At 48.5% G+C, this 24,501-nt stretch overlaps 1 protein-coding gene across 1 annotated transcript; it reads left to right on the forward strand.

Annotated features, from left to right (window-relative positions):
• The first annotated feature begins 1,165 nt into the window (after positions 1-1,165).
• fbxl20 (F-box and leucine-rich repeat protein 20) lies at positions 1,166-24,450 on the forward strand. Its single transcript, XM_069185587.1, has 15 exons — positions 1,166-1,582; positions 6,976-7,037; positions 8,712-8,766; positions 9,016-9,090; positions 9,950-10,044; positions 10,522-10,590; positions 11,432-11,527; positions 12,896-13,022; positions 14,491-14,565; positions 14,936-15,066; positions 15,267-15,327; positions 16,016-16,060; positions 16,606-16,662; positions 17,813-18,025; positions 18,472-24,450. Exons 1-15 carry the CDS (start codon positions 1,541-1,543, stop codon positions 18,577-18,579), a joined length of 1,311 nt encoding a protein of 436 aa, XP_069041688.1. The 5' UTR covers positions 1,166-1,540; the 3' UTR covers positions 18,580-24,450.
• Positions 24,451-24,501: the final 51 nt, after the last annotated feature.

Genomic DNA, 24,501 nt, shown 5'->3' on the forward strand with positions numbered 1-24,501 from the left:
CGTGTTTTGATTTTGTATCCTGTAACAATTACAAAATATCAACCAGCTGGGGAATAACCTTAGGGTAATGTGTTCTTTCTCAACAAGAAATGATTCTAAGTTTCAGAAACCTAAATTAGGAACACAGGGAAGGGTTAGATTAACTGTTCGAGGTGTGATAAGCCTGTCTTTTGTTATTTAGAGTAGGATCCCCCCTACATTAGAGAAAAGGGGCTTTGTTAAAATAGACTAGAGGATATACATTTAATTAATTAAATATTTCAGCTTGATCAACTGTAAGTGCATTTGTTGTTTTAAGATTGCACATGGAATTTCAGAAACAAATATGTTTCGCTGCCTTTCTGTACTCTAAAGGATGCATTTTGTCTTAATTTTGGTTACCAAACTTGGCTATTCCTGTGTGGTGTTAAAAGGAACTAAACATCTTGTTCTTCGTTAGTGAAGAGGGCGCCATTTTCCGTTGTGGGTTCAAAACGATAATTGGACTGTCGAAATACAGGAATCGAAAGTTAAACTTCTAAGGCAAAATAATATGATGGATTTGACAGTTCAAAACGTTCTCTTAAAAATAACGAATTGACTGCAGTGTCCCACTTTAACCAATCAGCGCGCACGTCGGGCTCTTTAAATAGAGAGCCTCCACGCTTGTTTCTCCCGCGATAATGACATCACGCCATCAGGCCCGCATGTGTATTTTGATTGGCTCCTGTGGCTCCAGGGGGCGGAGGTAACCGAAAGAGGAAGTTCTGTAAATTGGACGGATGATAAAAGTTAATTTGATTATTTCAGACCATAATCGCCCAACGCATTTCGAAACGCACAAAATATTTTGAATGCATTTTTTTCCTGCCATTGATTCTACCCACATACTGCCTTCGTCAAATTCCGAGTCTTAGTTGGTGAAAAGGAAAATAAACCTGCCAATCGCAACACAGGCCTTTAAAGCGACAGAACCTCTTCGATAAAAGGATACTGAAATACGTCAACAATAAAAAATAAACGTATTTTGCATTTGAATTGTTTAATATAAAACAGATCAAGTAAAAAAAACACATTTTTTTGTTAGGGAAGCAGATGCTTCTCCATTAAAAAGGGGGCCTCAGAAATGTGTATGAATGTGACAAAAGTAGGAACACGAATGAAGTGTCCAACCTACTACGCGTTGAATCATTGGGCTTTTAGACCAGATGAAATGAGGAGGTCGGCAGGAAGTGACACTTCGCTGTAGTCAGCTAAGTAATTATTTGAGGAAGGGGGGCGGATAATCATAACAATAATAAAGAGCAAGGCGGCATGTTTTGGTCCCGGGGCCCGAATAATTTCAGCGGACCCGGTCGTGAGTCGCCGAGGACACGTCTGGCGCGATCCTGAGGAGAGGGCTGGAGAGCTCGGCGAGTCGGAGGGCTGACGGCGTCTCCGAGATCAGCGGCACGGCGGCGCTGGTGATGTGAAGCCGGGAGGGGGGACTCGCTGGAGCGGGCACGGCACGGCACGGCACGGCACGGCTGCCAGGGTCCACTCGGGAACTGCGCCTTCCAGGATGGGGAAGGAGGTGAACGGGGTGTCGCGGAGCAGGTTCGAGGTGGGTTTGGGTCGTGTGGGGGGAGCACGGCCCTGTCGCTGGTTCCGGGGGGTTGTGATGAGAGGGAGAAGAGGGGGGTACAAACTGAGCACATACAGCCGACCTTTTGTCTGTTTGGGTAGTTTTTCCTTTTTTTCCACGGGGCCGAATTTCGCTTGAGTTGTGCGGGTGACGGGTCCGCCGAGAGAAAAGGACTGGAGGTGGAGGGAGGGAGGGAAGAAGCTACGACGACCATCTATCCCGAACATTTATAAACGCAGTCTTTCTCTTTAAAAAAAACCAACAAAGTAAATTAACCGTTCGAGGGGGATCTTGTAGTCGGGTTAATCGAAAAGGCATTCGGTCGTGCGTTTCCGAGTCCTTCTCGCATTTTGAGTGTTTGTTTGGTCTCCTTTCTGCGACAAGTCATAAACAAACAAGTGCTCTTTTTTGTTGTTGTTGGTGGCGCTGCCACCTTATGTTAACGGGCGTAAGGACGGCCTCGGTTGTATTTAATTTTAATTATTTTTGGTGGTGGTGTTGTTGTTGTTGTAACGTAAAGGTAAGGAGAACAGCACGTTTCTAAAGGGAAGAGGAAATTGCGTTGAGACAACAACAGCAACACAAAGCATTGACCCCCCCCCAGTCACTGGGGGGATATTGTAGCGTGTAGCTCCATAAGAAAACCGGGTCAGGACGGGACGGATGTCGGTCCACCCCCCCGGAGCTCATGTACTGCCGTCTCTCTCTCCCCTCCCCCCGGGACCGTACAGTTGGTTTAATGGCCGCTGCGGCCGGGTTCCCCGTCGGCCCCTTGAGACCAAATCAAACAAGTCCTCATTTTCTTGCCCACCCCCCCCCCCCCCCTTGTTTTTTGGCTTCTCGTCGACCAACACCTGAAAGACACGTTTTACGCGTTTTAAAGCACCTTTAGTTTCTTAAAACCACGTTCCAGAAACGCCAGCTGGATTCTGTAACGTTGGGGGGGGGTCTGAATGTCTGTGCAAACTTTTTTTCTTGCTTTCTTTGTTTTATTTCTCCCCCTTGCTGCTGCTGGTGCAGTAGTAGCTCTAGAGAGTGCTTAGGAAAGATGGTTTTTAAAGAGGTATGTATAGGAAGGGGGAAGAGGGCTTTTGTGTTTTTCGGAGTCCGGATTCACCGGAGCCATCGGCCTTTCAGTGGCCGGACTGTTGCCGTCAGATGGCTCCCCTGGTGTCGAGTAAATCCCCTGGCCTTGGAGATGAGTGCGGTTTTTTTTTTGTTTATTTTTAACCGAGCAACAGCTGATGGGGCTCAGAATATGGGACACAGTCCCACCTGACCCAACAGCTGTGCGACCACAACATGCCCAGTCTCCGTGAAAAAGGAAAGTGCACAATAATTCACGCAATCCATCTAGATCTCACGGTGTGTTAGTTTCTTCATTTGGCGTTACAAGTTCACGTCTCTCTTTTTGTTTTGTAATAGCTTGTATTGGAGTTTTGTTCAAATATCAGGCAAGCCCACCCCCAAACCTTAAAAGCAGGTCGTTTTTGGCCCCATAAATTATTTTATCATTACTTTCCCCCATCGCAGTATGTTTGTGTCTTTATAATGTGGCAAAACTGCTGTACTTTCGGTTTAAAGCTTTGTGGTTTAGAAGCGTTAACTGTAGTCATTCCGCGTAAAAGGGGCCGACCGATATATTTTGAAATGAATGTAACAAATACTCGACTGATTTGTACTTCCTTACACTATATTTAGGAAATATTTTCAGTATGTTAACCTAAAGTGTGAAAACAGTGACGCTGGCACAACTGTATTGAACCGAATGTTTTGAAGGCGCAGTGGCACTGCATTTATTTTCTTCTCACTGGTAACATGAATTAACGATATCTGTTGACGTCGGTTCAGATAATAACTTGAGTTTTTGTTTAATGAAACGCCGTCTCCTGAACGAACACCCAGAGCCAGCTCGGTTTCGACGCCGTGGTCGGCAGGTAGCTCCGCTCCCTGCGCCTCCAGGAGAGAGAGAGAGAGGCCTCGGGTTTGCCCAGACACTGCGAGCCGCCTTCTGTCGCGTTATCTCTCGGAGCGGCGACTTCACGTTTTGTGCCGGGAATCAAGTCTGGGCCGTGGGGTGTCCAGACACTGCTGTGGGTCAGCACGGCCGGGGGGGGGGGAGGCTAGGCTTTGAGGCGCAGGAGATCTGCGACAGTCTGCTGGTGAAGAGTGCCTGGTCGCATATCAGGAAGACGATTTTGTTGTTGTTGTTGTTGTTGTTACTGTGGTCGTTCTTGCTGGCTCCAGTAAGAAATTAACAACACAAAGGTTTCGAGGTGCTCGTTCTATTTTTATGTTGTCTGGATCTGATCAGGGAGGGATACATTCAAAACAAACATCGGCTCCGAAATGCATTTTGCGTGTATTGACTGGTTTGCCAGAATCGAGCCGCATTCGACGAGCCTATACGTAATCAAAGGCTAAACGGTGAGGTGCCTTGGTCATTTAAGCGCACACTACTGTTGTAAGAATTGGGAGGAAGAATCTTGAATGTACTGCAGCAACCTTTATTTTTATTTTATCCAACACAAAATTCTTGTTTTTTTTTGTATTTTGTATTAAGAGAAAAACAAGAAATTTTTCTTCCTATTCTTCCGAAATAATTTTGCTTAACAATAAATAATGATCTGCACAACAACCCTTTGTGTCCTATATAAACACCAACACCTCTTTGTCATTGTTTATATAAAATATATTGGGGCAAAATGGAAACCTCTATAGTCTCTTCTTTCTATGGTCTGTGTTTGGTAAGGAAAATAACTAAGGACAGGGTAGTTAGGGTTATCCAAATGAATTTCCTGGAGTCTGACTGTCAGGCAGGCCTCCCCCAACCCAGGAGATCTCTGGGCAAGCCCAGGCAGGTACCATCGTTAATGGTCTCTCCACTGCGGAGAGAGTTTGTTCTCCAACAGGAGAGGCGGAACCAGGAGTCCTTGTCTGTTGCTGGACAAGTGAGAAACAGACACAGGCCGCTGCAATCAAAACTGCCCCCCTTCCCCCATCCCTCCTCCTCCCCAATTAATGATAAACTTCATTTTATATGGCGCCTTTAAATGTGGCTTCGCGAAGCGCTTTACAGTAAGAAAAAAAGCATACAATGAGGGGAGAGCACAGAATTACACAATTACAATAAGGGTTTGGAATACAGTAGGAAAGCAAAGGGGCAGACACAGATCCAGTTAAATAAAAGCCCTTCTAAAGAAGGTGGTGTTGAATCTTGATTTGACAGCACACAGGGAAGGTCACTCTCTGATATCCAGTTAAACCATTGCAGAGACGGGCTTTCCTGGCAGGAGGCTCGTCGTTTTTAAGATGGTTCTGCAGGCGAGGCGCAAGTGGGCCAGGCTCGATACCAGGGGCGCATGGGGAGGTGTGTGTGAGTCGGGGGGGGGTTCTGGTCTTTCTCAGATGACTGGGAACCGGGGGAAGCACAAGTCTCATCCGGGATACAACTCATCTCCTTTCCTGTTGGTCTGTCCTCCCGCTGGTGCCGGTATCCCCCTGCAGCCTGGTTTCCTCTAAGGACCCTGGGGGGCCCTCGTACCCCCAGTCTGCAAATCGGAAGCCTCCATGCCGCTCAGGCCTGTTCAAGAGCGAGCGAGCAGACCAGCGAGGGGCCCAGGCTGCCTGTTAAAGAGGGAACAAGAGAACTGAAGGTGTGAAGACGGCCCCAGTGAAGGGGAGAACTTCACCGGCCTGCTTTGCGTTCTCTGTGGCAGAGTGGTGGATTTGGCAGTCATCGCCGTTTTTAACCGTTTTGACTACTGTTGACACCCGTTTTTAATCACGTTTCCTGAACGACAGCACCCACGGGACCCAGAATCTCAAGGTTAATCTCTAGTTTACAGGTCTAATCCCTTTGTACAGGTATGTGTCCAGACCACTGTTTTTGCTTTAGTTGGAGCAGTGCTTAGGCGCTCTGGCGTTTGGCTCAGAGGGTTATGGGTTCAGATGTAGTGGTTTCTGCAGTACCCTTGAGCAATTTACCCAGGTTGCTCAGGCAAACTCAGTTATATTGTTAAATAGAACAATATTATAAGGCAATAAGTGATCTGGATAAAAATTAAAAAGACGAAAGCTGAAAGCCAGTGAAAATGTTGGATATAACTTAGCAGCTCTGCAATGGGTTTTATAATATAATGCAAAACCAGAAGTCTCCTTTATTCGTTCCTGTCTTGTGGCTTTGTTTAACATGAATTCTGTCTGCTTTGCATGGTTCGCTTTAAATTTCCTTAAAGTTTTTTTATATACCCAGGTAAGTCATTCGCAGTGATGACCTGGAAAGTACCCGTTTGTACAGAAGGGTGTTATGGGAGGCAGTATGTTGACGCAGTGGTTAGCACTGCTGTCTTTTGGCACTGGGGTTCAATTCCAGACAACTGTCCCTGGTGTGTGTTTGTGTGTATGTGTGTGCCCTGTGATGGACTGGCGTCCCTTCCAAGTTGTATCCTGCCTTGTGCCCATTGCTTGCTGGGATAGACTCCGGCTCCCCAGTGGTCCTAAAGTGGATGAAGTGGTTAGAAAATGCGATGTTGGATAGCATTAGAGGGGTTTAATGCATGAGGAAACCCACTTAATATTGCATATTGCTAGGAAAAAAACACAGAATTGTTTATTTGTAATTGTCATACACTAGAGAAGTTTATTAGTGTTGCGCCAAGTCTACCTGAAAACCTTCCAGTGGACGTTTTAGCCAAGTGCAACACTAATTAGGTTCCCCTTTGTTTACTTCCTTTCAGTATTCTCTGTGAAATCCTTACTGTAATAATGAGACAGTTTTTTACATTGACAGATAATGCTCTTAACTGTAAAAAAAAAAGTAACAGATCTCATGGAAACGAGCAGTGTGTAAAACAAATAGACAAAGAGCAGATAATGTACGCCTTTCTTCAACATGTGCCTGTGTGTAGAGAGTACTATTATCTCAGCCATCACCTGATAAGTATGAGAGCAGGAAGTTAGTCGCACTGTTTTCTCAAACTGTGAGGCATTTTACAGCTCATAGGGTGCTTTTATCCTGGCTTCTTTAAAGAAACGACATGGTAAGACACTGATCAATTAGCTACTGAAATCTAAATGCGCTTGAATGAATGGCCAGCCTGTTGTTCGTTAGAGCTTTCAAGTTCTTGTAAAAACAGGCACTGGAAATGAAGGATGGAGATGAAATCTAGGCCTGTTTTATTATCCAAGTGATTGTTGCTTCTGTATGTGTGTGTAAATCTTACGACATACCTTATTGATGTTCATTCTACACAAGAAAAGTGGGTGTTGGCCCTTTGCAGAGTCTAACAGTGGCTCTAGCTGAGCACGGTCCCCACAGCTGTTCCTCCCTCTCGATCTCCCTGAATCTCTTTCTCGCTCCCCCTCCCCAGATGTTCTCGAACAGCGACGAGGCCGTCATCAACAAGAAGCTTCCCAAAGAGCTGCTGCTGCGGTGAGTTTCGCCTCTTCCCTGCAGCCTTCATGCCCTCAAGGGGCAAGGCTGGCCATGTTGTACTGTAGTGCCATCCCAGTCTTGTATTAAAATAGCACATCCGGGATCACCAGTCGTTAGTAGAGGAAATTCAAACTTCTGATCAAATTAGGCCCTGTCTGTTGAGTGATCAGGTCAAAACCAGTTCAAAAGTCCTTAACTCGGCTTGCATCCTGTTAAACGCCATGCTGAAAAGGAGTCTAGCTGAGCTAGTTGGATGATTGATTGTGGTTGAATCCTCCTGTATACCATAATGCTTTGCAGTTGAACAAAATAGATTGGCAGGAAGTAAATCGCAGCAAACTGAACTGAGCAAAAGACTCTTTTATTAGATACGATACAGAAATAATCGCTGCGTCAGCTCTGTGGCCGGATGTTAATCCAAGAAGGCTTGTTGAATTTTTGAGAAAAGATGCCTGTACAGGAGAAACAAAATAAATCGACCGAAATGAGAAACCTTTTTCGGAAGGAATGAAATGAATCATTTGCCATGGAATATGACTCTGTTAGTGAGCGACTTTTCCTGGAGAGCAACAGCTCATCAGGTCTTGAAAGGCCTGGCCCCTCCTGGGGATGCCGTGTCAAGTAAACTGCCTGTTGGATTGAGGCTCATAGTGGTGAGCTGCACTAAGATGATTAACGAGAGCTGCTTCCAGATTGGGAAGGTAAAAAAAGAAATAATTGGGGGATCTCAAGTGGCTGAACCAGTCAAGGAGATTATTTGTGTGAGCCCAGTGGCAGAGAGACTGGAATTCCCAAAGTGGCTAAGCCCAGCTGGTAAAGTACTGCTAGAGTCCTGAGAGCAATTGTCGGTCAGGGTCTGGGTAGCTCTGAGTGGAACAGGGACTTCCTGGGAGCGTGCAGGCTGGCAGTGGCATCAGAAAGAGGCGGGTTACTCAGCGGGGGCTTGAACTCAACTCGGGAGCAGCGATGCTGAAGCGCGTTGGAGAGGGTACAGCTCTCCAATTGTATCCGTTTCAAAGGAGATGCTCTGCCTCTGAATCATTCATGAATTGAAGAAAGTTCCTGAGCTCTCGTTGTCCGGTTTGGACCAGATGGGCAGAGCTGGTTCAGAGACATTACACCAAAACAGCTTGAAGTCAGTCCTGCAGGCACTGGGCAGCCAGTTAGAGCATCTCTGGTGCTGGAATATACCAGCTTGTCTTGGGTTAGTCCTGTATGAAAGGTGTGTGCAAAGTGTCAGAGCAAAGAGTAGGTTACGGGATTCTAATGCCTTGTTTCCAGATGCATGTGGCAGAGAGCAGTACCAGTCTGGTTTCTGTAATTTCCCTGCTGTGCTTTTTAGCTCTAGGACTGAGCATTACTGGATGATTACAGCAGAGGCTACAGGGCACCTTGGGTTGGTATTTTGCAGGACATAACTCTTTGAAATTAAAATGGTTTATAAACGTACTCAGCATTGTGCAGGGATCCAAATGTTTCACACAAAATGAAAAGTTGCCCCTTTGACTTGGCATTTTAAACAATTGCGTCTTTGCCAGTCCAGCTGGAGCATGTTTCCGAGTTTGGTAAGCAATTTAGCATCGGAATGCAGAATGCACAATAATGATCCAGGGAGATCTGGGACTAGCCTCATGGTCTGACTAGGAATCTTTTCTTTTCTTTTTTGTCCAGGATCTTCTCATTCCTGGATGTGGTGACGTTGTGCCGCTGTGCCCAAGTCTCACGGGTGAGTCTGTTGTCCCGAAGGGTCAGGTGGGTGCTGGAGTGCAGACAGCCCCTTTCCCTGCTGTCCTGGAGCACGTGACCTGTAGCTCCGCAGCTGCCCTGTCAGCAGAGTGTGGAAGAATCCCTGTTTGTCAGTGGCAGCTGTGCTGCTGAGCTTACAGGTACAGTAAATCTGCATTGAGCTGTGTGCTGCAGATGCAGCTGTGCGTCGGTGTGGGTCCCACCCGTCTAACCTCTTTCCCCCCAACAGGCCTGGAATGTCCTCGCGCTGGACGGCAGCAACTGGCAGAGGATTGACCTCTTCGACTTCCAGAGAGACATTGAGGTCAGACAGCTGGGTGTGACACTCTTTCAAGTTCCCCTCTTTTAGAGTTTCCCATTTCGGCATCCCCGCCTTTCCTGTCTCCATCAGTTTTTTTGTATGGGAAAAACAGATTTTTAAAGGCTCGTTTTGCAGCACGGTTAATTATCCCTGACCGTTGATGGGCCGATCTGTTGCAGGGCTGCCTCAGCTTTTCCTGTGTCAGTGAAGTGTGCTTGTTATCTACATGCGTGTAACTACATTATCAAAGTGAATTTACAATAATTAAGTAAGAACAGAATAGAACACATCTGTGTGGCTGCAGGGGGTGGGCCTGTACCTGTTCTTGTGGAGCAGCAGTGCAGTGAGGTTCCTGTGTCGCTGCAGGGGGTGGGCCTGTACCTGTTCTCGCTGGGCTGCAGTGCAGTGAGGTTCCTGTGTGGCTGCAGGGGGTGGGCCTGTACCTGTTCTCGCTGGGCTGCAGTGCAGTGAGGTTCCTGTGTCGCTGCAGGGGGTGGGCCTGTACCTGTTCTCGCTGGGCTGCAGTGCAGTGAGGTTCCTGTGTCGCTGCAGGGGGTGGGCCTGTACCTGTTCCCGCTGGGCTGCAGTGCAGTGAGGTTCCTGTGTCGCTGCAGGGGGTGGGCCTGTACCTGTTCTCGCTGGGCTGCAGTGCAGTGAGGTTCCTGTGTGTCTGCAGGGGGTGGGCCTGTACCTGTTCTTGTGGAGCTGCAGTGCAGTGAGGTTCCTGTGTCGCTGCAGGGGGTGGGCCTGTACCTGTTCTTGTGGAGCTGCAGTGCAGTGAGGTTCCTGTGTCGCTGCGGGGGGTGGGCCTGTACCTGTTCTCGCTGGGCTGCAGTGCAGTGACGGTTCACTGTTGTTGCAGGGGCGTGTGGTGGAAAACATCTCCAAGCGCTGTGGGGGTTTCCTGAGGAAGCTGAGTCTGAGGGGCTGCCTGGGGGTCGGGGACAGCGCGCTGAGGTGAGACCTGGGGAGAAGCACGGTGGTGGTGGGGGGGTACTCGCGAGCCTGGTAAGTGTGGGAGGACCTGGGCAGTTTGGACTGGTGTCGTACATTGTACACAGGTGTGGTTGGGTTTCACATGGGTAGAGGCAAACGTGAGTATTGGTCAGAGCTGTACCCGCTTTGGAATCCAAAACCCCAAGTTTCTCTGGGAATCCTTGATCACTGAACTGCAGATCCGAGTTAAACTTAAGAAATTTATTTACCTGTTTTTCACCTACTACTTTGTTTTTAAAAATATCTTTTTCCTGTTTTCTTATTGACAAAGGCTTATTGACTGATTTGCACTGTTTGGGCCATTTTGGTTTTAAGCTGCGTTTTTAATTAACAAGGGTTTTCCTAACTGTGCTGCTAGTCTTTTTCCGGAACCCCTGTGAGTGTTAATAAAATGCAGATGGCAAATGAGTGTCTGCCTCACTGCTGCTCTGTTTGCAGGACCTTCGCCCAAAACTGCCGAAACATTGAAGTGCTCAATCTGAATGGCTGCACCAAGATAACAGACGCGTGAGTGCCGGGCGGGGATGATAACAGGCAGGAAGAATTCCGTTTCCCACTTCCCAGACAATCACACCACCTTTCTGCTCTTCTGTTCCTGCACAGCCAGGCCCTGAGCTGAGCTGGCATCAGTGGTGTGGGGGGGCTGATTCAGCTGTCGCTGGCAGCCTGCGAATCCCAGCTCGGGCGCAGGGCACAGGGGGGGTTGACACAGCTTGTCTGCTGTCGGATCAGCAAGCTGGGGATAAACTGCCTGGCGCAAACCCAGCTCCCCCCTGACAGTGTCTAGTCAATTTGTTGATTTTTATTATTAAATAATAATAATAAGTGCCTTTCCAAAGGCCTGTGCATTCTGTACATAAATGTTATAAAAAGTAAAAAAAAATTGAACAAACGTACAGGATGAAATGCAGCCATCAGACACAGGACTTAGTCAAAAAGGTGGAAGTTGAGTTTGGATTTGCAGAGAATCAAAGAATTAGTCTCTCAGCGAGATGCAGCAAGGGCATTCTGTAACTAAGGAGCAGGGACAGGAGAGGCAGGACCATCCGAAGACTGAGATTTAGTCCTGGGTACAGTAAGCAAAGGGCTCTGAGGCTCGATGGCAAGTCCAAGCAATGAAGGTTTGGGTTGGGAGAAACTGGGACGTCTGTTAGAGTTCTTTCTGCAACTGAGAGGAAGAGAGCGAAGAGGTACCTTCTCCCGAAATCCAGCTGTTCTGTCTAAAGAACTTTCTGCCGTTTCTGCGCTCCTTCCCATGGCATGGATTGATTATACCACACCCCCTCCATTGCTATCGCTGTCCCTCCCTAAACTCCTTCACCATCTCCCCTTTCTCCTCTTTCTCCAGCACCAGCACCAGCCTCAGTAAATTCTGCCCCAAGCTGAAGCACTTGGACCTGGCCTCCTGCACTTCCATCACTAACCTGTCTCTCAAGGCACTCAGGTCAGTCACCCTGTGCACAAGACACCAGTGCACGTGCGCACATGTGGACGCTCACGGGGCATCAGGGCCATCTCTGAACCAGACATGAGCGAGACTAAAGGCTCCTGACAGGCGCTGTGATGTGTAGCCACAAGTCCATTTAAATCAGTTCATGGAGTGACGAGGGTGCTTCCGTTGAATGTTAATGGTTCCTCACACCTTTGCATCGCTCCCTTTAGACCCAGTGAGTCAGGGCCCCACGCAGAGAAACAGGGAGAGCAGGTTCACATTCGCAGACAGCACACCTCAGTGTCTGACTAACACACGGTGACCCCGATGCACTGTGACAAGTCAGACACTGCGAGACGTTGACATCTCCCACGCTAGCCTCTCGGTGACTGGTGCTATCACACTGAGTCACAGTCCTGAGCCACAGGCACTGATATTTACTTTAACTCCAGATTCAGATCCAGCGCCACTGTCTGGGATCTTCCTGCTTTTTGAGAGCACACTGGTCCTGGAGAACCCCAGTGTGTATTGGTTTTCATTCCAGACGAGCTTTTCATCAGTCGGGCTAATTAATCTGTCGCTAGTGAAGGCTGGTGATGTTTAATCCCTGGCAAAGGGTTATTAGAATCCACCCTGAAACAATCTGGGGGTTTCACACCGGTCCTCATGTGTGGATGGAGCATCGTGTGCTGAAGTTTTTCCTGAGTAATACTCCTGCAGCAGAGTCTTTTTGTATCCAAAGATTGAGCACAGAAATAAGATCTAATCAAGAAAAAAAAATCAAGAAAAATGTTCAATTAAAGGGATCAATAAGCCTGGCACTAACAACTCAGCTGGACCAAAAACCAGAAACACAAGAGTCCCAACTTAGGACCAGTGCTAACAACCACTACTCTGTAAAATGAAAGAATTACAGATTTGATTGCATATTCAGGTGTGTGTGAGTGCACAATACAGGGTGTTGATCATGAGTTTTAGAGTACTGCGTGACACCAATACACATGCTCAAAATACCATTTTGTAGTTGTTTTTTTATTTAATTCTTGAATACAAATCATACTGTAGATGTACACAAACCATCCTTGGGAGCACAACATTTGAAAACCCGTAGACAAAACATCTCTTTAACATACAACACAAGAAAGGTAATGAACAAGGAGAGACCTTTTGACACAGTGGGCAGTCAGTCACTGACAGATCCGAGGATCATCTGATCTCACCCAGTGTTTTTTTGAAAGCAGCCTGGGTATCAGCTTTAGCTTTTCTGGGTAGCTTGTCCCACACTCCCACCACCCTTGGTGTGCTAGAGCATTTTGCAGGTGATTTACTGTGCAGGTCAGACCAAGACTGACAGCCATGCTTGGCCTTGTCTCTCCCCAGTGAAGGGTGCCCCCTGCTGGAGCAGCTCAACATCTCCTGGTGTGATCAGGTGACCAAGGATGGGATCCAGGCATTGGTGTGCTGCTGCCCAGGACTCAAGGGGCTTTTTCTTAAGGGCTGCACCCAGGTACACCACCGGCACCCTTTCCAGTGCACAAATATCCTTCTTCTTCACAAGCGGCTGAGGAGTCAGCCCCCGCACAGCTTACAAAGCCAAGCTGCCAGATACCGTCTCATTTGAACCGTCGAGCTGTTCTGTGCTTGGCACTGTGTTGCGTGCATGCTACCTCTGGGGCAAGGCGTTTGAGCATAGCAGGGGCTCCACGTGCTCCCAGCTCCCCTTCCATGAGTGATCACCCGCTGTGCCACCTGCATGAGGGGCCTTGGCTTGATCAAAGCAGGATGTGTGGCCCTCATCAGTTTCCTGGCTTCACCACCCTTTCCCCTTTCACCACCGTGAGCACGGTCATGCAGCGCGCCTGCAGGGCTGCAGGGTGGCCTGGGAGAGGCCTGCCTCTCCTCTGTGCAGCTCTCCTGCCGGCTGGGCGTGTCGGAGGAGCGGGACCGACCTCATTCTCTGCTGAGGTGGGTACAGGGATTGTTGCCAGAGAGCCTGAGACGTCAGCACCTGCCAGTTCAAGGTTGGGCTGGTATAAAAATGATTTCTTTTTCCTGAGAAGAAATAAGGAAAGAGAGAACTTGATACCAGTCTCTGACATTTTTAATAGCATGAGAACGGCTACAACTGAGAGGAGGCCGTTAGTCCCATCTGGCCTGTTGATCCCAGGATCTCTCCCAGCTGTGTCTCGAAAGAAGCCAGGGTATCAGCTTGAAGAGCACGGCTGCATGACTCGTTCGACACTCCCGAAAACCCTTCAAGGAAAGCAGTGCCTCCTGCTCTCGGTTGTAAATGCACTTCCACAGAGGTTGCTCTTGGTACGCTGCTCTTTCTGAAGAAATCCTCCTGGTCAGCTGTGTCGGAGCATCTGCTGGTTCTGATTACCGGAATCAAGTCCCCTCGCCGCCTTCTAAAATGGTCCGGTTCCTTCAGCCTGTCAGTGTAGGACAACCCCCGTAAGCTCTGGAATATGTCTGATTGCCCTTCCCTGGACTGATTCCACAATAGCATTATCCTTTTTTATAATGTGATGGCCGAATTTGTGCACGTTACACAAGAAGCTTTACTAGCGTGTCGTGCAATTTTTGTTGCCTGTGCAAATGCATGTGCAATTTCTGTTGCACACTTGGTTTTAGCTCTGTGCTTTCGACTGTAGATCCTATCATTCATACATTCTAACATTTGTGGTTGCCTTTTTTACACCCATGTTTGTCGGTGCTGTCCTCTATCGGAGTCACTAGCGCAGTTAACCCTTGTGTCCCATCTGCCATCAGCAGTAGTTTTGGAGCACTTGCACAGAATCACTCCCAAGCTCTTTGCAGCCCAAACCCCAGTGTGCAGCAGGTTAACGTGCCTTACATGCCTGGCTCCGTGTAAGTGTCCTAGGATCTGCCCCCTGGACCGCGGGGGGGTGGAGGGGGGCGTGTGTGGCAGAAAACTCTTGATCGCGAGCCTCGGCTTCTCTCCTTCCCTGCAGCTGGAAGACGAGGCGCTGAAGTACATAGGCGCCCACTGCCCAGAACTGGTCACGCTAAACCTGCAGACCTGCTCGGTAAGTCCGGTTCCGATCGGTCGGCCTCTTCAGCTGTTAAAAAACAACAACAAACAACTGGAATCTGATTGTGCTTTATGGCTTAGAACTGGTTTTGAGGCTGGGAAAATCTGCACGTGGCTCAGTGTGAGTTTCGCCTCGTCAAGCGGTTTGGTTTACACTCCTGAGAATCGTTTATAAAATGACATTAAGACAACACATTTCCAACTCGATGAGAAAAACTGTAAAAGTATCCCAGGTCTGGCTCAAGGAAGCGCGCGCAGTTTGAGTATTATAGACTAGGAGAGAGAGGGATGGCACAGTGGGAGTCTGACCTGCACATGGAACAGCTGCCCTTCAACACACCTCCTCTCTCCCTCTGTCCGAGCAGCAGATCACGGACGAGGGGCTGATCACCATCTGCCGCGGCTGCCACCGCCTGCAGTCGCTGTGTGTGTCCGGCTGCACCAACATCACCGACGCCATCCTCAACGCCCTGGGACAGAACTGCCCCCGGCTCAGGTAGGGATTTGCCCCTGGGTGGTGTACCGAGGGGGCAGGCTGGTAATCAAGGCACACAAGTGGGCAGCCACCCCCCTTCTCCTCCCCCCCACCTCCCCCCATTACATTGAGTCTTCTTTCCTTCTCACCCTGGATAAACTAAAAAAATGTCTTGGCTGAAAAATGATTTCATCGGTTGCCTCCCCCCCCCTCTCTGTCAGAATCCTGGAGGTGGCTCGCTGCTCCCAGCTCACAGACGTCGGTTTCACCACGCTGGCTCGGGTGAGTACCCGGGCACCGCCTCACTACTGCGGCCCGGACCGCGACCGTTGGCATCACCCGCTGTCTCGTGCCGTTTCGTGCCTTTAACCCGCGACAAAGCCGCGTGGCTGCCTGGAAGGTGGCAGAGTGGCCTGGGAAAGTCAGCAGCTCCGTCACCCTGCAGCTCCCAGCTGGCCACCCACTGGAGCTCAGCAGGTGCGAGCCTGGCCAGTACCTGGGCAGGAGACCACCTGGGAAAAACTCTGGTGTCCTGGCCAAATTTCCCACTGGTCTCTACCAATCTTGATCTCCTGATAATCCCCATCTATGAACTGGCTTCATTACCCTGTTCTCCTCCCCACCTACAGCTGATGTGTGGTGAGGGGACTGGAAATGTGTGGGGGCTATGCATTGGTGGCACTTTAAGTGGACTATCCATAAAATTGCTGTCTACAGTGTAGGTGCAAGGATTATTTATTTAAAGCAGGGGTGCACTCCTGGATCCTCAGATTTCAAGGAACTTCATCTATTCAGGGATTCCAAAATAGTGGGGCTGTCGTTTCCCTTAAAAATGAAGACGGCCGCTGATAATGGAGAATTCTTTGACATCCTTTATTGCTGCGACATCCCGTCAGAGGCAATCCTAATGACGACGTGGTAACTGGCAGTGTGCTTCTCCATGACCTCCTCTCGGTTTCCCGTCTTTCAGAACTGCCACGAGCTGGAGAAGATGGACCTGGAGGAGTGTGTGCAGGTGAGCTGCTTCTGCACGTCCTTCACCTCCCCTGTAAATTCCCGCAGACACTGTGAGCTCCCTTTGGCCTGCTCTGTAATCGCCCACTCGATACCCAGCTACCACCACATGCTCTTTAATCCTTCGAAACTGCCCTGTGCACCCCAAAACACCCTCAAAAAAAGCCTCCTCCCCTTCTAACATCTACTCTCTATCAACATCTTGAATGAATATCATTATCCGGAAAAGGATTATAATATAATTACAAACAATAACGTCATATTAGTGTACTAGGCATTAATGTTACCCCTCTCTCCAGACAGTCACTGATCTAAGTAGTTGACTTCACTTTGGCCTTTCGTTAGCAGTGGTCAAAGCAGAGGCAAGAGATGCCCTCGAGAAATGGCGTCATGTGTTTTGGACTGCTCCCCGCTTAAGACAGGGGGGCGCCCAGCATGACCAATGTGGGTTTTCTCCCCCCACCCCCCAGCTGCTGAAGGGCGCCATCCTACAGGCATGGCAGCTCAGCTATAAAACCCTTCCTGTAACCAATCTTTCTCTTGCAGATCACGGACAGTACCCTCATCCAGCTGTCCATTCACTGCCCGCAGCTGCAGGTCTTGGTGAGTCAGAACCTCGTCGCCGGATCCTCGGACTCCGCGTTAATCCCCTCCAGGGGAGCCAAGGGTTTAGCAAGCTCGTTCTTTACCTGTACAGCTGGCGCGTTCCAGCCGGGGAGGTGTGGCTTGACTAACCTTTTGCCGCTTATTACATGCCCACTAAATCATTCTGATTGATTCGGGAGGTTCAGTTCAGTTTGTCACATGCACAAGTGCAGTAAAATGCTTATTTGGATGCATGCTCCAATAACAAGACATTAGAGGAATCGCCAAAAACATAAATGCAGAACAGCAGCAGCAACAACAAGTTAAATAACTTGCAGCTTAAAAAAGTCTGACGACCAGTGTGAGAAAAAACACATCAGTGTGTGCCAGAGGTAGGGGTAGAGTTCAGGGATCTGATAGCTTGTGGGAAGAAAAGCCAGTGGCGATTATGAGTTGGAAAAGAAAGGGGTGCAGAATGTCTTGCAGATCTCGGCTCATGAGATCCACAGCCCTGCAGGTTCTCTGGTTCTCTTTAAGCCCCAGCTGTTCAGGGGATCCTGGGGAGTGGAGCTGGGCTGGTCTGCATGCAGTGCTTTGAGTGAATCTTGTCTTAACCCCCAGTGAGGTTATTTCCTTTTTATTCTCATCAGTGCTCTGTTTTCCTCCTTAAACCAATTACTTTAGGCTTTTCTAAGTCTAAAACAAATGAGGTCCTAAAGAAGAGCTGGGGTGTGGAGTATTGAAGTGGAACACAGGTTGGCTCCCCGTCCCTGTCGGTCATGTGACAGACCTGGCCTGGTTGTGTGGTCGGGTGTCAGTGTCCTGCCATTGGCTGAGTGGGAGCTGTCTGCTGGGCTTCCTGCTGCAGAGGCGGGCGCTGCCGTGTTGGTGTGGTTTGGGGAAAAAAAAAAAAGACGGTACAATATCCCCATCTAGCGGAGGTGATTGGAATGTTCCTTGTGCCATTCGTGGCATTTTTAACACGGTTCACGTGCTTGTGGATCTGGTTTGATGAAGCGTGTATACAGTTGGGCTTGTGTATCACATTGGTTACAGGAAGGGTTTTGTGGCTGAGCTGTCCTGGCTGTAGAATTTCAGTGCGCGGATGCCGAGAGGGGTTTCAGTAGCTTGGCCGGCCTTTCCTGAGTGTGTGCTGTTCCCCTCGCAGAGCCTGTCTCACTGCGAGCTGATCACGGACGACGGGATTCGTCACCTGGGCAGTGGCCCCTGCGCCCACGACCGCCTGGAGGTCATCGAGCTGGACAACTGCCCCCTGATCACCGACGCCTCCCTGGAGCACCTGAAGACCTGCCACTCCCTAGATCGCATCGAGCTGTACGACTGCCAGCAGATCACCAGGGCTGGCATCAAGAGACTCCGGGTAAACGCAGCGCGAGAGAGGGCGCGAATCTGCGTGCCATCCAACACCTAGCACGCAAGGGAGCAGACAAAACCTGACGTGTGTGTGTGTGCTGTAACAGACACTATTGCCCATGCTTGAAAAAAAAACAAAACAGGCTATTGATTTGGTCAGGCTCCACTCTATAGCTCCTGCTCATTCCAAGCTTTCTTAGAAAATATCACAGGTCATTCAAAAACTCTGAACGGTTCCAGAGAGGAAATCGGTAATAAAGGATCTGTTTGCTAATTAATCTTGGGCTCAGTAAAGTTATTCCAGAGGAACCTGGAATGAAAGAACTAAAGCCAGTGGAGTCATAAGGCACTGGGGTTCAGAAAGACCTTACATCTTCCAACCTCATCATTCTGTTGCAGGTCTTTTGCCCTTTTCTCCCCCCCCTAACTTCATCTCTCTCCGTCTCTCCCCAGACGCACCTCCCCAATATAAAAGTCCACGCCTACTTCGCCCCCGTCACCCCGCCCCCCTCGGTGGGGGGCAGTCGCCAGAGGTTCTGCCGCTGCTGCATCCTGCTATGATGTCACATGGGCCCTGCCCCTACATGCGTCGCACAGACACCCGGAGAGCCCGTGTCGCTGTGCGAGTGTCCGCCCGCAGGCATGTGGGCTTGCCCCCTGCCCCCTGCCCCCTGCTCCGTGTGCCGGGCGGGACGTCCCCTTCGGCTGCGCCGCCGGCTTTGTCTGGGAGCTGGAAGCAGCAACAGTAAGGACACCGGAGCACGAACGCGCAGATCTGGATCTGCCACATTCCTCATCCCCTCCTACAGCACGCCCCCTCTCGAGCGTCCAACATTCCCCGCTTTTACTTGGAGCGAACGCAAGGCCCTTCCTCGTCCTGCATTCCTTACTCCAGGGGCTTTCATCCGGTGTGTTCCTTATTGCTTAATTGACTGCTTTATTGATCTGGTAATTTGATTAATTAGAACTGCAATACTGGTTTCGGCTCTTGGATCTGCTGCAGGTTTCACATCGACTGCCGAAGTGTTTTGTGTGCATTTACAGTCTGCAACTCTTCAACAACTGAAAAAGATGACAATCCTCTAATTAAGCTTGTTAGCATGTCAGTTAAGGGTTTAAGTGGTAGAGCTCAGCGGGGTCAAAACCCAGTAGACACTGGGGGTCTGACCCCACGCCCCTCACATGCATTAAGAGTGCAGAAGATGATGGTGTGGAAATGTGGACAGTTCTTGTTTAGGGTGATTTCTTGAAAGTGCTGTCTCGCAAGACTTGTTTCTTTACTGTTGATCTCACCCCCACCCCCGGTCAAAAAAAACTGCAGCTTCAACACCCCTGAATTCTGATCTTGAAGTACTTTAGCTCTCTACACAGGATCAAAGACCCTCATTCGCAGTGCCCTAAGATCTAGGTCTCTTCTTCACCTTAAACTCTCTCATTAGGGTCCCAGCTGCAAAAGCTACCCAAGTTACCCATGGTTACAAATAGAATCATCAGTGACATTTAGCTGGCATGCAACAGACCACAGGGCTCTCTGTGGGCTTTAAATTAGTGACACCTGTCTGACAGTCTACTCATAACTCCTGGTGGAGCTTTTTGGATTTAATTTTAAAGAAAAAGACAATCGCGTTTAAAGAATTTGCCCTTTCCTTGTGGAGAAACTTTCTGAAGTCCCACTGAAGAGCAGGAACAGGCTCTGGATTTTCCAGGAAACTGGAAGGCAGAGATCTGGGGCCTTGCCCTACCTTCTTAGTGAATAGTAAAGAGGCCAGCATTCTGATTCCAATGAGAGACCTTTGTCTCTGAACTCTAATTTTACATGCAGGAACAACAGAACTGAACACAGGGCAGTGAGCGTATTGAGAGGAACTCGTTCTCAGAGACTAGCAGCCCTCCCACCCAAAAAACATCACAATGGGGCATTTGGGATTAATAATGTACAAGCAGAAGTGCTGTAAAAGGCGGTATAAGTGACCCCCTTCTTTGTTAGCCTGTCTTTTTGTCCTGTGAAAGGCTTATACATCCTGGACAGATGTTTAATTTTTCTCCCCATAGTTTTTCAACCCATGAACGAAGATTGATTTTTTTTTTGTTCCCTCCTCCTGACACCCTGAATGCCTCTTGGGTGGGAAATGTGCTCGCTGATCTTGGCAAAAACAGGGAATCGTACAGGAATACTTCCCAAGCCGCTAGGTTTTAGCCTGTTGCATTGAAATTGCCTCATCTGCTATGCTGAGGGAAGCACGCTGTCCTGCTGCCTCTGAACCAACCAGTGTCACCAGAGACTTCTGGCCCATCACAAGCCTGTTGCACGCGCGCACACGCACAGCTTCTCTGCTCTCCATCCCACAGCCTGACTCTCCATAGGACTGAAGAAATTCATATATTTTTTTATAAGGAGACAAATGCAATTTAAAGAGGAAAAAAAATCTGAAGATGCCAAACATTGCATGTTTCAATTATAGTTTTGTTTTCATGTAATTGTGTACATATGTACCATAAAAGTACTGTATATACTGTATCTCATCTGTGATATACCGTGGGAGATTCCAGAGCTCTGTTTTAGACTCGACTTGGCAGAATCTGAATTTCCAGCCTTGGGGATTTAATTCTGCTCAAACGAAAGAGAAAGCTTTCAGGTGGTAGAGGAAGCCTCCTGCTGCAGGTGTTGTGGATAAGGAGAAGTTCTTGGGTCCGGCGACACTCATCTGTTTCTCTAACAGGATTTTTGTCTTCTGAGTGAGGTCTAAGTACTTTTTAGTTTTAGGAGAGTAATTGTGTAGCAAACTGTTGCTCAACAGCTACACAGATCTCCAAACAATAAGTGGCTTCTTCTGAAGGTTTTGGCTTTCTGCTCGTGGAGACAAACCATGGTCTGTTGTTCTTCTTCAAAGCAGAGGAGGAGGAGGAAATAGTGAGAGAAATTTGCACTGGAATTCTGACAGGGCAGGGCTGTCCAGAAGGACAATCAGATCCCCTCAGCCCCTTGGCTGTGTGTGCTGGAGGCCGGAGTAGGCGTTGTCAGACATCAAAGCCCTCTTTCAAAGGAGGAGACTCAAGCTCAGGGGACTGTCGGGCCCACTGAGTTTGTCTGCACATGAACACAGACTTCTGCTGGACTCTCCCGGCCTGCGGACTCCGAAATGCGCTGGGACAGAAACAAAACGAACCCTCCAGTGAGAAATCGAAACCTCAGTGAGCTTTCCCATGCTGTAGGCCCTCCCCACCCCGAGGGCTCCGACGACAGAAGGGCTGGAAGACGGGCTGTGTAAACTGACCAACCGTCCAGTGAGTGGGCAGGAGGCCGGACTGGGGGAACGTGCTCCCGTGCAGGTCTCCCCACTTTCCGGTCCCCATCGGGACAAACAAAAGAAAGGGGGGCGAGACTCTTCCCTGTGTAGTTTCTGGAGCCCTGGACAGCACGAAGCTGGGAGGACTCCGCAGGCCCTTGCTTTAGCCCTTGGAGCGTTGCCACTCATTCAGCTTCCTGGGTCCCAGCCCTCCCCGTTCGCTCCTGGCTTTCTCCCGGAATCCTCGCCGATGGCCCTAGGGTGAAGCGACCTCTCCCAAAATTGCTCCAGTGCAGAGAGAGTGCCGAGATTTCCACCCGGCTGTGAAGCAGGGGAAGGTTCTGTCCCTGTGGGTTACTGACTGTATCGAACACCACAGGCCGTGGTTTTTAGCACCTTCCTCTCTGTTGCTTCATCTTTCTTTGTGATTTTTTTTTCTGCCCTCTGTTTCACTGTATCTCCTGTTGTGTGTTTTTTACGGGCATCCCGAACAGCGGTCCCCACCTCTATCGGACAGTTGCGCACGTTGATCCCGCACTATAGAGGCTACGCTGCTGGGAAGTGGAGGCGAGATGTTTGCTGCCAACTTTTCAGTTTCTTCCGTCTTTAGATTCCTGTCCTGTTAGGCCATTCAGTTGGAGCCGGTGCACACAATGAGAGAACTGGATCCCCTTCTTGCATAGGTGGCGTTTGTCCTGTTGTCACTTTGCTGAATTATGGACTCTTATAAGATGAGTTTGTGGTGCTTTCTTAAGGAAGGGTTTTAGCTTTAAAAAACACTGGCAAGATAACTTCAGGAAGTTCTGCAGTGACCACCATCTCAGCCAAGGTCTGAGTGATGAGGTTTAAAAAAAGCTCAGGTCTCTGTTAAAAAGCAACATTATTCCAGGAGGGAATTGCAACCAGGAAAGTAATAAAATGTACATCGAGTAAAGAATGTCCTCCTCCCCACCTAGCAAAAGCCTATGGGATGCTAACTGTTGGCTTATTCAGATGCTGGAAGAAAATGCAGGGAAATGTGGTTTTCACCCACAGTGGGACCATGAGGGACCTATCACACTGAGCTGGTGCAGAATACTATGGTGTTTACTGTCCTTGTCCAGGGGAAATAAGTACTTTGTGCCCATGTGGGTGTTCAAAACGCCAGCTAATTTGAGGAGTGCCCTGTTGTCCCCTGTCGCCCATAGGTGAAGAATTCAGTGTCTTACCAGGGTAGAAGAAGCCCTTTGCTATGTCTGTGTAAAGTGAAACACAGCTGGCTGTTACAGCAGAGCAGCAGTACACGTTGTGTAGCCCTCTGTGTGATTCTGCAATGAGAACAGTCTGCTGTTGTCCACAGTCCTGGGTGTTCCATCGCTTGTGTACCTGCTCGTTTGGTGTGGGGATTCGCAGACAGGCCACTGGGAAAACCCACAGAATAGCAGAAAACCAACCTGTTGCTTTTATCTGTAGGAAAAAATATCAAACATTTTCCATTGCTGTCCAGACAGGATGTATGCTGCCCTTCCAATTCTGTTACAGTTTAATGAAGGTGTTCCATAGTTAGTGTTCCACATTTTCTGTTTATTTTTCCGACGCGTGATTCTGACCCAGTGAGGATGCAGTGGCAGCTAATGGCATTTTTGAGGGCGGTGGATGACGAACAGGAGAAGCACAGAGGTCTGTAGACTTGTTGCAGGAGCTGGGAAGTCGGTTCCAAGCTTTTCAATTCGCAATTCCCTTTTCCAGACCTGCTCCCGCTTTTAGGTCCTTTTGTCATTCCTGGAAGTAGAATTGAGTAGGAATGTGGTAAAAGCAGTAATGGACCTGCAGCACAAAGCAGCAGTGCAGTACCCGTGTGTTATAGCATTGTCATTAAAAGGTGATTCAGCCCTGATGTCAAGCTGGAAAAAGGCTCAGAAGAGCAGGGGTTCTTCTCCCCTGGAGCTGAACCCAGCTGAGCCATAGTTTTAAGAGCCTCAGTCACTGTGAATTTCCTGTCCCTCTTTGAAACAGTGGGACTAGTGGTGACTAAACCTTGCAGTATTCTCTCCTGGAAAAACAGAGCAGCATCCTTATTCTGTATGACTCAGTCCTGCTTCCCTGTTCTGTAAAAGCTGGCTGGGGGGAGGGCATCAGTGTTAGTTATTCTCCTGAGTGCATCTAACAAGAGAGAGAGTCCCTATTCTGAGAACAAAAGTCAAATGATGTAAAATAATTCAATTTTATTACCCCAGTCATCCCTTTTAATAAGAATAATTGAAACAAGGATGTATAGATGTGCTTTGGATTTTCTGTCGAAGATCTTAGGTTTAATCCTTTTTTTTTTTTCCTTCCATTACACAAACTTCTCAGTTTTAGATCCTGTGGAAAACTTGAGAGCTGGTAACAAACCTTTCGGATTTGGTCCACCGTGTTGTAGCAAACCAGGGAAATCTTCCACTGTGATTTCTCTACTCCATCACAGCAGCTGTTGTGCGCTTGATGAAGATGTGGAAAACCGGCTGCTCACCTTGGGGAAAATATTGCTTTTCCTGTTCTGAGTGATGACCCCGAAGCTCGCTGTTCCCTTTTCCCTGCATCCCACAGCCTGAGGATCCACCTGCACATGAAAATTCCTATTCAGGCGTGTTTTTGTTTGTGGCACGGCTAAGCAAACTTGGAAAGACACACTTGCGTTCTCTTCGAAATCCTGTTATTCCACTTCGCTGTCTAAGACTGTACATGAAGGTGGCGTGAGTGGAAGAACAAACATTTTGGGATTTGGGGCAGTGGCCAAGATGTTTCAAAGTGTTGGAAGATTTCATTTCAAGAACTTTAAAAGGGGGGGAAATCTTTTTGACATTTCCAATCCGAGCTCTGTTTTGATTTTCCTGTTAGCTAGGAAAGTGACTATAAAATCTTGCATTGATCTGGGACATGCTCACTGACCGGACAGGAAAAGAATGTTGGGTAATCTGGATTCTGTGTGCACGTCATGTGAATCCAGTGTGAAGCCAGAGTCACTCCCCAATCTGTGAAGGCAATAGAGGGATGATGTGCTCTGCTTGGGCTAATACACCTGAGGATGACAATTCTTATAATTACTGTAAATGATTCTTTTTTTTTTTTACAATTAATCACTATAAATGTATATGTATAAATAAATATATAACTATATTATTAATATTGTTGCTTTATGTCTGAGTTTTGAGCTGTAGTTTCTGGGGGGGCATGG

The sequence above is a fragment of the Lepisosteus oculatus genome, chromosome 28, assembly GCF_040954835.1.
Source record: "Lepisosteus oculatus isolate fLepOcu1 chromosome 28, fLepOcu1.hap2, whole genome shotgun sequence".
NCBI classification, from domain to species: domain Eukaryota; kingdom Metazoa; phylum Chordata; class Actinopteri; order Semionotiformes; family Lepisosteidae; genus Lepisosteus; species Lepisosteus oculatus.